This window comes from Lates calcarifer, linkage group LG8 (genome assembly GCF_001640805.2).
Source record: "Lates calcarifer isolate ASB-BC8 linkage group LG8, TLL_Latcal_v3, whole genome shotgun sequence".
In the NCBI taxonomy this organism is placed as follows: domain Eukaryota; kingdom Metazoa; phylum Chordata; class Actinopteri; family Centropomidae; genus Lates; species Lates calcarifer.
In genome coordinates, this window is record NC_066840.1 from 18,349,687 (window position 1) to 18,363,679 (window position 13,993).

Here is a 13,993-nt window from a genome sequence, read left to right on the forward strand (position 1 = left end):
TTATTAATTTGAAAATGTACAACATACATTTTGCAAACACTATTGTACATTAGTTGCACACAGTTTATATGACTACTTATGATTTTATCACAAAATACAGAATCAATCTCAGAAACTGCTAGAAAATCCCTCCCTCATCACCTCACCTACACATATGGGGTATTTCTAGTGCATCACCATACCTTACAAAAGGTAATGTAGAGCTGCAGCTAACCATGATATCTGCTTTTTTCCAGCACTAATACTATATGGCCAGAGTTTAAGTGATACCCAAGCCTCCAGACTGTTCAGTTAAATAATCAATTATATGCCAAAGAGAGATCTCAGCTTGCACGCCAAGGCACAAAGCCAGCAAACAAAGTTAGCTCGAAAAACTAAATCTTTATGAAGCTTGGGTAATCAAGGAATTAGTGTCTATGATGACAAATGAAAACAGGGGCCTGGCATAGCTGGCGACTGCAGCATAAGGCCTGTGTGAAATAGCAGGCCAGAGGAGCAGGCTGAGCAGTTGTGATTGATGTTGTGTCTCTGTGTTGTGAACGAGCCCTCGCAGCAGGAGCCTGTGTGCTGTGGTAGGCCAGGTGCTGCAATGCACCAGTTGCAGCTGGTACAGCTACTGCTTAACTTAGTCCTCTGACTCTCCCTCCTTTTAGCAGTTTTGACACAAGAGCTTGTATGCAAACTTTAAGTAAAAGCTGGGGACAACAAAAAGTGTAAATGATTATGTTGAACATGCAAATGCTCTGCATTTTGACATACAATATGCTGGTATGGTGGTCCAAAAAAAAGATACCACCCCAATATTAACAATACTTGACTGTTTACCTCTTTCTACATTTCAGAGAGCAGCAGTTTGATACTGGCAAGGGGCAGAAAATGAGTATAGAATGAGGGTGTAACAGTTCACTTATCCATCCCAAACTGGTTTGAGTCACTTGTTCCTGTTCAGTATTCCCTATGAACCCAAGCATTAGAGTCTTATTGGTCTATTAGTGTACAGCCTAATAGCAGTTTGCATCTTGAACACTTAATTTGAAATTCTGCATTCAAGTGTGTGTTTCGCTTGGGTTGTGTCTGAGCACTGGACTTATCTCAATGTCCAAGTGTGTACACTGCACTGCACTAAAAAACGATGGAATATTAAAAATGTAGTCTCCTTTGAGTGTACACACTTTCTGTAAAAATTAATTAATTAATTAAAGTTAAAATCAAAATATCACACAATCTCAAGATTTTCCCTCGACAGGTGTATGATACAGTTTCTGGCAGTGATGGCGCAAAATGTTGAAGATTCATAACACAGCTCAAGAAAAACTGGATGCATGTCGGTCAGGTTAGCCCAGCTCAGATAGCATCAGTGCAATGGCAAACACTAATGAGAAGCCAAAGGTTGAAGAGCCACCCACATCGTCCCTTGTGTGGAATATTTTCTGGTTTTCTCCAACACTGTACAACTCAAGATTCATTAAAAAACATATTTGAGAAACAGCCTCTTGCTGCAATATCAGACCATGAGCAATAATGAATACTACAGAATTGTTTATTTCTACAGATATGCCACCATACGCAATAATAAAAAAAGCTTTTACACGGAAAAGTTTACAAGTAATGAGCCACTGTGTTTTATTTATCATTTGTGCTTATGTTTTCAGAACAATTTATTTTTCTTTGCTAATAGCTGTAGCAAAAATATAGTAGTAAACTACCAGCTCCACTAAACAATGTCATTGGGGAAAATTTACAGTGAGTGGTAGACTTGGTCCTTCTCAAGAATTGGTTTGCAATTTATGCCATGGTCTTTTTGGTTTCCAGTAGGATTGTGTACTGTTATCTAGTCTGATTACAGCTTGTTGGTAGCAGGAATATTTAACAGCCTAAACACTGTCAACAGTTGTGCTTCTCAAGTCTTCAAGAGCTAGCTGATCTTCAAGTTTTTGCTACAGCTACTATTCTTGCACATCTGATCCAATTAAAGGCTACATATTAGACATTTTAATTGGATTAGAAAAGCAAAAGTGCCAGAGCCAGAGAGTGGCCAGCTGGGCTGGGGGAGTTGAGAAACAATGCTGCAACACGCCCATCAATCCCGCAATTTCAGGTGAATATGATGAAGACAGGCAGCCCTCTATCATTGTATAGTAACAACTCATAGCATAGCACAGCATAGTTAAGGTCAAGGTTCAAAACAAAACTAACATTGAAAACAAGGCTGACATTCATATGCAACCGCCTGTAACTGTAGCCACATTTAAAAGTAGCACACAAGGCCAACACCAAAGTCCAAGGCTGGGGGTGAGAGGTGGAGGAGGTTCCATCATCAAAATATCCATTCCCAACTTCCGCTACAGAAACATTTATGGGATCTCCCAGGCCCCATATCCAGTTCACTTCCTTAGTTTCTACCACTCTGTGTGGATGATGCACTCAGCCACTGCCACAGATGTCTCAGTGGGAACTGCTCTTAATATTCCCTGGTGGACACTGTGCATTTTCTCAGCACTAATTTCATTAACTGCGGACGTGTCATGGCTCAACTACCCTGACATCAATAAAGAGAACAAGACTGGGAAACTGGGCGGATACTCACTGTGAACATAATTCTTAATCTGTGTTATATTAAGCTTCATAACAACACCTTTCATCTATTAATGGACCCACCATGTTACCCATGCTAACAGGCTGTACAAAAACAATATAAGAGGCATGGGAAGAGAAGAGAGGAAAGAGTAACAAGGAGCCAAATAAAGCTCAGTAGGAGCAGGGAGCAGAAGCACACAGCTCTGGAGGGGAAGCCTCTGGGGGAAGGATCAATGCCACCAAGTGTCGTAATGAGTTTGGATGCAGGCCAGATGTCAGGATTATTGCTTGTGTCAGCCAACAGAGAGACGGGTGGAACAATAGTCACAAGGGGGCACGTATTTTGGAGAGGATGCCCAATGGGAAAAACTGGGCCCAGCATGGCTTGGCAGTGGCCAAGGCATGCCGGTCTTCCCCAGTCTGTCTTTTTATCCCTCACTGTAGGTTACAGAGACAAACTGAATCCCCTGCCAATCAGACTTGTATTTTTCTCATCATTAGTGATCAGTTTTGCATGTCTTCATATAGTCTCTGCTGAAAATCGTAGTTATAATAAAGTTTACCTTAAACTCAAACAACCACACCTTCAGACTTGCACCTGAATTTGAGAAAAATCACAATTATTCTGGAACTTTAAGCAATGAATTATTGTCCCTCAATATTTATATGATATACTAATCATAGATAAAAATAGATTAAAGACAAATGCATCCTCTGCAGATTTATGATATCCTGGGAGGTAGTATATTAGCTCAGGTCAGGCAGAAGTGATAGGAGTGGAAAATTATTGCTGCCAGGACTGTCAATACAGCCAAGATTAAATACATCCAATGGCCACAATGAAAGGAACAATAATCACCTAATATTCAAGGATATTACCCAGCACATGACATTGGGGGTTAAATATTAAGCACAAAAAACAACTGGCCATACACAGCTGAGCAATACTTTAAAACACATCAACAAAATATGGTTGGTTTACTGTCCTTACTGTCACAGAAACAGCACTAATCCTTGTTTTAAAATAAGAGGATCAACTGGGAATAGTTATTGTGGTTGGGTTATTTTTAGCAACAGCTTCTTATTCTGAGTACTAATGTGACCTCAAAGCTTTTATGACAAATGATAAAAGATATCATGTCACATACTGGCTGCATTTTACAACTTCTTTTGGACAGCACCTACTATGTATGATTACACAGTGATGATTCAATTGGCTCCATGACTAAGCCTTAGGATTCTTCAGAAAGGCCCATCACTCAGTCCCTGGGGGTATAAAATCCATCTAGAGGCAAATCAAAATGTAGAAAGGCTTTTTCTTCCTCCAGAAATAGGTCCGGGGCAGAGTCCAATCTAACTGTTGAGATACCGAACAAGCACTAATGAGCCTGAGAGAGTTGTAGGCTGGTCAATAAAGTCTAGATGAGGAGGCACGTGACCTGGCCAGAGCTGGACTGCCACACAATTCATTCAATAATACCAGGGTGGGTGGGGGCAGGTAGCCTGGGGCTACTGACATTGATCTAACACGAACAAATGAATGGCAGCCAAACCACAGTAAAGAGGTTTTGTGAGGAAAAACTGCATCAAGTACTTTGCTGGAGACAGAAAGTGCAGGGGAAATGACAAGTGACTGGACTCTAGTCACTTGCCTAGTAACCCTCCATGTAACAAGCACGTAAGACAGAAAGGTGAGGTGTAATATGAAGTCCAGCACTGTCAGTCTGCACATTGCTCACCTTAACCTGAGGCTATCTACCATAGTTATTAGGGTCAAATTAGTTCCATATTCCTGGGCTTTGGGATATCTCAGTCTCACAGCCCACTGAGCCTAATGTGCCATTTATATCTGCTCATCACCACCAAAGAAAGATCTGTACATGATTCATTTATGCCAGATAAATATTTAAGTAGACAGAGCAGCCACAGTCTATTCATGGGAATCAAAGTCCCAGAGATGAAAGCTCCCCCTATCTCCTATCATTTGTGAATAGGGGGGAAGAGCTGGAGAGGGATATAGATACAACCTCAATCTAAGCAACAGTAACATCCATAAGTCGCTTATCAGATCACAGTGCTGTAACCAGCACTCACAACAACAACAGGGCAGCTGCAGAATTAATCCCCCTCCCTGCTTGACTTCGTCTGGCTCCCCATAGGCTCAGGCGGGCTACAGTGGGACGGGCAGTCCAGGGACAACACAGGCAGCTGGGGCTTGCTGTGACATCACAGGGCTGGCCTGGCTTAGCTTAGTGTGGGATCTGCAGGGACAGAAACCTTTCCACTGTGTGCAATTTTATGAATGGTAAAAGGGAAGGGCATATGGTGTGCAACAGGATATAGATCACGTGAAGGCCAGTCATTCAGTCATTGTGTTGTATCAGTGGGGTGCCTGATCACAAATTAGTGTTCCTTGTCTTCATCAAAAGTATAAAATAATATAAAAACCAGATTCCATCAAAACAAATACAAAGGAAAATTAATCAACAATAAATTAAGGTAAGGTTAATGAGGTAAGAAGTTGGAGCCCGAAACCTCCTTTTGCATCCTGACTGTTAAACCTCATTCTTGTACCTAAGCCCTTCCTCTTCACATTTTCATGTATTCGTGTAATCACTGGAAAACTCAAAGACCCAATGCTATTAACTTTCAGAACTTTTCTAAGCTAAAATGTTGAGCATTTAGAGGATAGCCATACACTGTCTAAGCAAACATTTCAGATTTTCAGCACATGCCTCATGTTGTACAGCTTCTCATCCAGTTTTGCAACTATGGCATGAAAAAAGTTTGTGGTTGTGTCGCTGTTGTAATCCTGGGTGGACTGCTTGTGACAACTGGGACATTGTTTCCTGTCCAACAGGTTTACCAAGATTCTCTTCTGAAGAAGAATGACATCATTTACAGATGGCTTAATAGGGAAGAAAATCAGGAGATATTCTTATTGTGAAAGGAAAAGTAAGAATATAGATACAGAGGGGGAGGCATGTGCATATCAAGCATTTAACTTTCTCACTAGGGATCATGACCTTCTCCTCCTCTCTCCTAGACAGCACTTATTTTCTTTAACCATTATGGCTGCAGTATTTAACCATAGCTATATAGTTTTAGTAACCTGAACTTGAATGTACCTCAACTACGCAAGTGGTTCAGCATTTTGTTTAAGATGTAGATGACCAAGACTTTCCCAAGTCTCTTTTTGTTCTGATGAAGGGGGATCTATTCTGCCGTTGTCAAACATCTACATTCAAGGAGCTTTACTAATTTCAATGTAGCTTTGCATGAATGTCCAATGTGCAGCTGTATTTGTTAAGACATCTGATAAAACTCAGTATTATGATATTTCCTAACAAAGACAAATAATCAATCAGGATGCAAAAACTCAGTAAGGACAACCATACTTATTTCTATCATATGTCTATCTAGCTATCTAAAAATAGATCTAATATCCAAATGGCTGAACAATGACAATTAATCCATCCCAGTGTTTCAGTGATGCTCACTGACCTGATCTGACATGTTTGATGTGTTAGCGTATCGGGAAAAACTGGCACCTCCATCATCCACAACTACAAAGTAACACATGTGCACAACACACGCATAGAGTATATCCCTTAAGCTCTACAGAGGAAATCATAATGTGGATGCCTCCTTGTCTATTATTGATTCAAGCCTCAGTCTTGAACAACATTAATGTGCTCAGACCATCTATTAATAGCAAGATCAATTACACTACTGCTCTTATTGAAGGAGCACAGGCACTGATGGAAGTGATGAAAGCATTATTGTTTCCTTATCCCACCCATCTAAAGAATATGGCCCATATATGTCAATTACAGGATGACTAGACAGGTTTTCAGTAGTCAGTTGTCAGTTAGTTAGATTCATCTTGATAGAGCTGCACAGTAACTGCGTTATAACAGTAAACACTGGGAAGTCCTAGATATAAGTTTTAGACCTAACCATCTTTATGTGGAAGCAGCACTGTGGCCTAGTTGGACGTAAAGCTCAAACAAGAACAGGGTCATAAAATCCTAGAGATCTTGAGGGTCAAGTGCAGCAAGAGTTTCATCTTCCCAACCACTGACGATGTTGCTTTCCTGTGGAATGCCTGCCGACACCTCTCCACCTGACCTTGTCATCCCACTGTGACACAATCACATTGACTGTCTCCTGGCACGTGCAGGTTTGCCGCATTTTCCTGCTGTTCATGCATGTGCGCATCACATAGACGACCTCAACCGGGCCAGAAACTGGATTTCTGCTCACCAGCAACAATATGATGAATGTCTGTATAAAGAATGTATCTCCTTACAAGCATGAATTTGTAATGCAGCTTTTCAATGGTTCAACCTGAGGATCTCCACTTAACCTGCAGAGAATCAGAGAATCTGATCAATTCCAGAGGATCTAATCAATTCAATTCCAGAGAATGGATAGGAGTCATTCAAGATGTTTTAAATAATTAAATTAAATAAAATAATTTTGTAAACTACTTCAAGATAACCAAAATGTCAGTTTTGTCAAATGTGACTAGATGGTGTGAGATGTTCAGTGATTGCAAAAGCAGCAACACAGATATCATAACCTCCCATATTTTCTAAGCTTATTCTAGCTGAATAAAGGCCCTCATATTCACATAACTAATGTAATAAGAAGATAGACTGTCACTGAATTACAAAGAGCCAAAATACTGATATTACTGACTGCAAAATAACACAGAAAAATAACCACAGAGCTAGCTAGATAATCCATCTGCACTAATGTGCAGCAGTAAACCTTCTAAGAGCAGAAACATTAAGTGTATCAATAAGTGTAAATTACTTTGTTTTTAAAGCTGTTCAATCAAGCAAAAAAAAGACAATTATATTCTTCTTCTCAAATGTGAATTTTGCTACTTTTGTGTGTTTTTCACAATTTGTTATGAGCATGTTTATACATTTTGTAGACAAAAAAATTGTTTTTGATTTTCACTGTCATTATTTTCTAGGCCATTTTACCTTTATTGGTCAGCTGACAGTAAAGATATGAAACAAGGATAGGAAGATGGGGATGGGGATGGGCCAGATGCAAACCTAAACAGACAATTCTCATGACACTGTCTGCAAAGCTGTCACTCATCAGCTCATAGGTCTTCCTTGTCTCAGGTCAATATAATGACATGCATGAGTAAATATTAGTTCAGAGGAACTGTAGATGCTTTGTCTTCACTTCCATCTCTGTGTGGACACATGAGCATTTTCACATCTCCCCCTCCTCATAGTGACCTGCCACATCCACTTTTCCTTGCAGGCAGAAGAGAATCATTGAGGTGAGGGAAATTGAGTGTCTGAAGAAACACATATTAGACTGGCTGCAGGTTAGTGATGGAGGCAGAACATGAAGTGGAAAATAGAGCAGAGGAGATGTCCCATGCCAGCACATAGAAATAGTAGAGAGGCCCAAGGGGACTTGATATGACACACCAGCGGCCCCAGACAGGGGATTTAGTGGTGTGTTGGGCTTTTGTGCCACATTATTATCAGCCAGTGATCCGCCAGGCACATGGGCAGCCCTCGATCCCTTCAGAAGGGAGCAGTCTATCCCCCTCCAGTCTCCCTCCCCATGCTGTTACCACTATTCAGACAGACTGAGGCTTAGCTGGTGTTATTGAAATGCTCCGGGGGAACATCCTGCTTCACTTACACATGAAAAAAAAATCTCGAGAATGACATAAAGGTAGAGATATAATGCTTTAAGAAGAGGCAGACTACTTTGTGTCTTTAAAAGCCTGCATGTGAGCAATCAAAAGCTCCAGAGCACCTTCTATCATGTGAATCAGCTGACACAAAAAGACAAGTGTTTGGTCTTTGGATAGATTCATCCTCCCAGGACAGGTTTACCTGCCTATCTTCACCTCTAATGTCAATTGTGAGAGGGGATTTGGTCTGTCTGCAGATAAGCATGCAGGCTAAGACTGCAAACGGGATGCTTGTTGCCATCTGTCTAGCCTTAACTTGCATGGCTCCTGTCGATCAGCTTCCCACATCTAGACAGTGGAAGCAGGTATTAAGCGCCTTCCCGCCCATCATGGAAATTTGTATCTGAGAGATCAATGTCTAAAGGTGCCTGTCTGTCACCACGGGATCACATGTTAAACATGCTGATAGATACTGACGTCACCTGCACCCCAAGTGTCCTAGATAAGGTTATTTTGGCAACACACGCCGGCACAGGCTGGCAGTGATGTCGGATGTTTCCACAGTGCAGAGAGAAGAGTGACAAGGAGTGGAGCGGCACGTGGTGGGCAAGACTGGGGAGTGTGCAGCATGGGGAGCTGACGGACAGGCCGCTGATGGATTAGGTGGTAAGCCTGGCAGAGGGCTGCCCTTTCTAGATGGAAGCCTGCCTGATGCACTGTGGTGATTAAAAATTAAAACTGAAGCGGTGGGGAGGGTGCTTGGGCTCTCATAAAACACAGCCGAAAGAAATGATGCAGAGCAGAACCTTGATTGAGCTAAGTAGTTAACCAGATATGGCGCCATGCTGAGGCTGGAAATGTTGTCGTTGGAGCAGCAGCACAGGTCGTCAACCTGGCACAGGACAGGTGTCAACATTCAGACATATGCTTGCAAAGAAAACATGATACTGTTTTCACTGAAGCATGGGGATGATAGTGTACACTCAGTGCTATGGAGCCATGTGAAAATAGCAAAATGGTTTGCTCTTTGTAACCTAAAAAGGTAGCACATGATAGCTGGGGGTTGGGGGTGACAGCATTAGCTACTGCACAATTCATGTGTTTGCTCTTGAGACTGCAGCAGATGCACAGATCAACAGTTTTCTATGGAATCTATATCAGTATTTAATTATTTACACATCCACCAGTAAGATGTATGAGTCTTCAGCGAGATGACGCTGTAATTTCTGCTGTGGTGCACAACAGGATGACAAATTGACTCATAATTACCAGATCCTAAGTGGCATTTTAAAACCAAGTCTCAAAACCACCACCAAGAACAACCACTTAAGACAAAATGACGTGAAATCTCCAGCATGAGACGCACCCTGCTCACACTACTCTTGTAAACACAGAATTAATTTCAGGAGAAACTCACTTTAAACAGCGCAGATATTGGTTTTACTGGTGCACCTTTATCTGTTTTCTATCATTTAAAATTTGGGCTAAACCACTGAATTTCTGCAGTTTTTCTTCTCCACAGTCTAAACAGATATCAATTTATTATTACAGATCAGTGCATAACCTGTAAGCCTGGCCTACAGCTGTAAATCAGAGAGGCAATCTCACCACCACCTAACTTGTTCAGTCACATAAAATGCACTGCTCTGTTTAGACTGACATATTTAGGATTCATTCATCAGGAAACAGGATTCATCACATCAAGGCCACCTGTTAGGAATATGAGCAGGTGTGACCAATACTCACAATGTGGGCACAATTTGGCATTCCTATAACTTCACATGATTCAAGTCCTATTGACTGGAGGAGATCAATATCTGGATGGTAGAGATGTTCAATATTAAAATCTTCAGAAATCCCATTAGCAATAATGGTCAAATTAGGTCTAATATCACTCCCAAAATACGCTGCTGCAACATCATGTCTACTTTCCACATTTGGTGTTTAAATATAGCAGCAGCATCTGACTTTATCTTTTTTTTCTACAACAGGTAAATCCCTTAAGCTTTTCTGTAAAAAGCTGACAGCGACACCATCGCCTCAAGTAACACATTTTTGATTTAAGGACAGGTTTATTGAGCTATGTATTAAGTGACTAGAATAAGATTCATCTCAGACATTATTAAAACAGAACTGGTTTCACATCATGCTGCCATCCTGATAACAAATGTCTGTGTTTTTTGTAAATATCAAATCTGCTCAAATGTTAGTAAGTAGAAGCGGATTATGGCTCATATAAATTAAAATGTAAGCCAATCATATCATGTGCAATTATGACACTGGTCCCAATAATGGCAACAGATTTGTGAGTAGTTATTGTCCAAAGTGTTGTGCGCCACAGCTTGAGAGTATTACAGATTGGTCTTAGTTTTTTAGTCATCTGCAGCAGCTTGCAGACACTTCTGTATGTTCACAAATACTGAATTTTTAAATCAAGTCGCATGTCTCTTTAAAAATGTATTTCTCTCTGCAGTCCCAGCTACTTGGATGAAGGATCCAACTCAGGAATACTTCCCGTATGAATAGACACTCAACAACTACACTGTCTCATACAGTGAAGTTACTGCAATACTAGACATAAATCAGAAGGCAAACAGTGCTTTTCTGTAGTCATTTTATCAATAGATTAAAGTGATGAATTATATATGAGGTATGTAGGTTTAATGTACCCTTAACCCCTGAATTACGGAACAGCTCATCTGTAAGTATATAAAATACAAATGAGAGTTAGTTCATTCTAATTCACTTAAATGAGGCCAGATTGCTTGCTTTAGCGGCCAAAAAATATACTCAAGAGCAATAACTCAGATTGAGATATTAGTCAAAGCCAAAGCCATCCTAAATCAAACCACAAAAGTACTATTGCATTAACTGTTACTGTTGTGAAGAGAAATAGAAATTCCAGTAGGCAAGATAAATATTATGTCATTGATTGCTGTAGATAAATTATTGCTTCTATCCAGAGAGGTCAGAGGTCAGGGACAGCAACAATACAATGATAGGGGGAATTTAAATAGGACTGTGCACCTGCGGCCTGGGCACCTTATGCCTATAGGCTAGGTGCCCTCCACACACCTTTACAGCCAAAGCTACTAAGCGGCCTTCAGAGCCCTAAAGTAAACAGATCCCCTTGGAAGCATTCAAATCACTTAAGCAATGTGTATGTATCCGCATTCCACCTTCACTGGCAACTTTCCACTGCACAGCTGAGATGCAGTGGAAAGTTACTGGTGCAGTGAAGGAGTGAGGGTCCTGGCCAAATTACAATGGCTGTATTATTAGACCCACGCTACTGTAGATGACATTTGGTGGACACTTGTTATTGTCAGTGGTGTAAAGTATCTTTTTTAGGATACTTGTATTTCCATTATTATTTCCATTTCCTGTTTTACTTCTACCCCACTACAATTTGCTTTTACTTAAGTAAAATTTTGAAAGCATGACTATTACTTGTAACAGAATATTTCTACACTGTAATATTGGTACTTTTATTTAAGTAAAATACCTCTACACTTCTTCCACCACTGAATTTTATGCTGTCAGACTTGTGGCTACTGTCACTGAGCATCAACTTGTAATACCCCTAAGCAGTGGCCCTACTTTCTGATATGATTGCACCCGTTGTGGTGGGCAGGACATAGCTGGAGGGAGGGATGTCCCAGCCTTGATGGGTGCTAGGTTTGCTGGGTTAGGTGCACCCTGGCCTGAACTAGTTTCATTTTAGAGGGCTTCATGCAGAGTACAGATACCCATTCGATTAAGCCTTTGTCTGGGGAAACTCCTACAGATATGCAGATAACAGCAGTAAACTTATCTACTCTCAACTTTTACTTGAACAACTTGCATTAAAACTAGAGATTTTCCTGGAGACTCCTTGAGGAAACTCAAGCCCCTGCCCCCGGGGTTTCCTTGACCCCAGCTTGGGCACTGTTAATCACAGCTTTAGCTAGCAAGTTACAGTACTTCCAGGGAGCTGCCGACCGGCCCTCTTGGAGTAAAACAAGGAAACAGCCGTAGAATGGTGAACGTGATTTTCAGGCATACACTGGAGTACAAATGTTTCTACATACCCTCAGCCCGAGAACGAAGATCAGACATAGTTCTCTGGACGGGCGGCATCTCTCCACGCAGAGCCAGGCAACGGCACCTGTCAAGCGGCCGTTAGATCTGCTCCCTGTGGCTGCCGCTGCTGCTGCTGCTTCTTCTCAACCGTCAAAGAATTTCAAAAAAAACGACTAAAATTCAATGGACGAACCTCTTTCATGCGGGCTACACTGCTGCGTGTTTACTGCTGATAATGAGATATGTTCACGAGATTATAGCCAACATTCATTTCCCGGTGGTGAGAGAACCATGCCCAGGAGCCCTCGGCATCCCGGTTCACACGGCGGATTAAGGAGTCGACAGACGCCGTCGGTTTGGCAGGAGTGGACACGGACTTACCATAAACTGAAGTGAGGGGGACGGTGCCGCTTCACATTATGGACCGTACCAAATTTACCCGCAGCGGGAGGGGGTGAGTGAACATAATAACTATCACTTCATCCCTGCTAGGGAAAGTAATTTTCCTTTTTTTATTTGTCGACACAAAAATATCAAAGTTCTGTTTTTTAATCGTCACGGTCACTAATGATTAAGACGCAGATACGTTTTTTAAAATTGGCCAACAATTTAGCTGTTGATGTGGATCCTCCCCCTCTGCAGTAGATGTTGTTCACAGGTTGAAGACACAACAATAGTACACTGGGTGGGAGTTGGCTTAACACAATTGAGCCTTGTTTTTGTATAAATTGTTGCTATTAATGTATTAATGCTTACTGTAGAGTCAGCAAATTACAACCCCCACCATATTTAATACCTTAGAAATATTTTGCATATATGTTTCCACATATATCCTATTGTGCAAAACATGGCACTATATTTCTTTCTGCACGAATATAATATATAACCGTGCATCGCCCACTTATCAGATATACTATTTATAATTAATAATTTTTACAAGCATTATATTTTTAAAAAATCGTCTTTTACAATTATGTATGCTGCATTATTGTCATTTTACTCAGGCAAGATCTTGAATGTGGATTTTTTTTTTTTTTTTTTTTTTTTTTAATTATTCCATCAATATATTACATAAGACAGTGGAAGAAGGCTACGTTGTTTATTTACATTTAGATTATACTAAAATCATAATTTGCAGTATCTTCATATCAGCTTTATGCTGGTCTGTGGTGCAAACAAAATTTAAACTTTGAAAGGTAAGAGAAGACATCTACATTTTGTGCTTTAGGTGCTTTTATATAACCCATAAAAATACTGATTATTTATGCTATCAAGTTGTTACTGTCTTAAATTGTTGCTTTTGACATGTTACAGATTTTACATTTTAATTATGTATATTTATGCTCCTTGTGTATATATTTATGTTCCTTGTAAATATAGTTTTTGCTTTTCACTCTTTTCTTTTACTATAACTGTCCTTTAGCAGCCAATATACCAAGACAAATTCATTGTATGTGCAAACTTACTTGGCAATAAAGTCTGATTCTGATGTTAGGCCAGATGTAGAAGGTTGAAAGCTACTATTTAACCACTAGCTTCTGAAAGAAAGCTTTGAATCTAATGTACTGAAGGAACATATTGTAGAGATTGCTCTTGTTTATTATCTTGACTAGAGCCACGTAAGAAGATGGATATCTATGGTCATACAGTATGTGTGTGTGTGAGGTATAAAGAGGA

At 40.5% G+C, this 13,993-nt stretch overlaps 1 protein-coding gene across 3 annotated transcripts in view; it reads right to left on the reverse strand.

Moving 5' to 3' along the window:
* LOC108895351 (phospholipid-transporting ATPase IA) overlaps positions 1–13,102 on the reverse strand; it is a 103,587-nt gene extending 90,485 nt beyond the window's left edge. The window contains exon 1 of one of the 3 annotated variants that reach the window (XM_018694115.2): positions 12,325–13,102. In XM_018694115.2, coding sequence (XP_018549631.1) covers positions 12,325–12,373 — 49 coding nt within the window. In that variant the 5' untranslated portion in view covers positions 12,374–13,102. The remainder of the gene's footprint in view (positions 1–12,324) is intronic. The other 2 variants (XM_018694114.2, XM_018694118.2) reach the window with 2 other exon arrangements.
* Between the last annotated feature and the right edge of the window lie 891 nt (positions 13,103–13,993).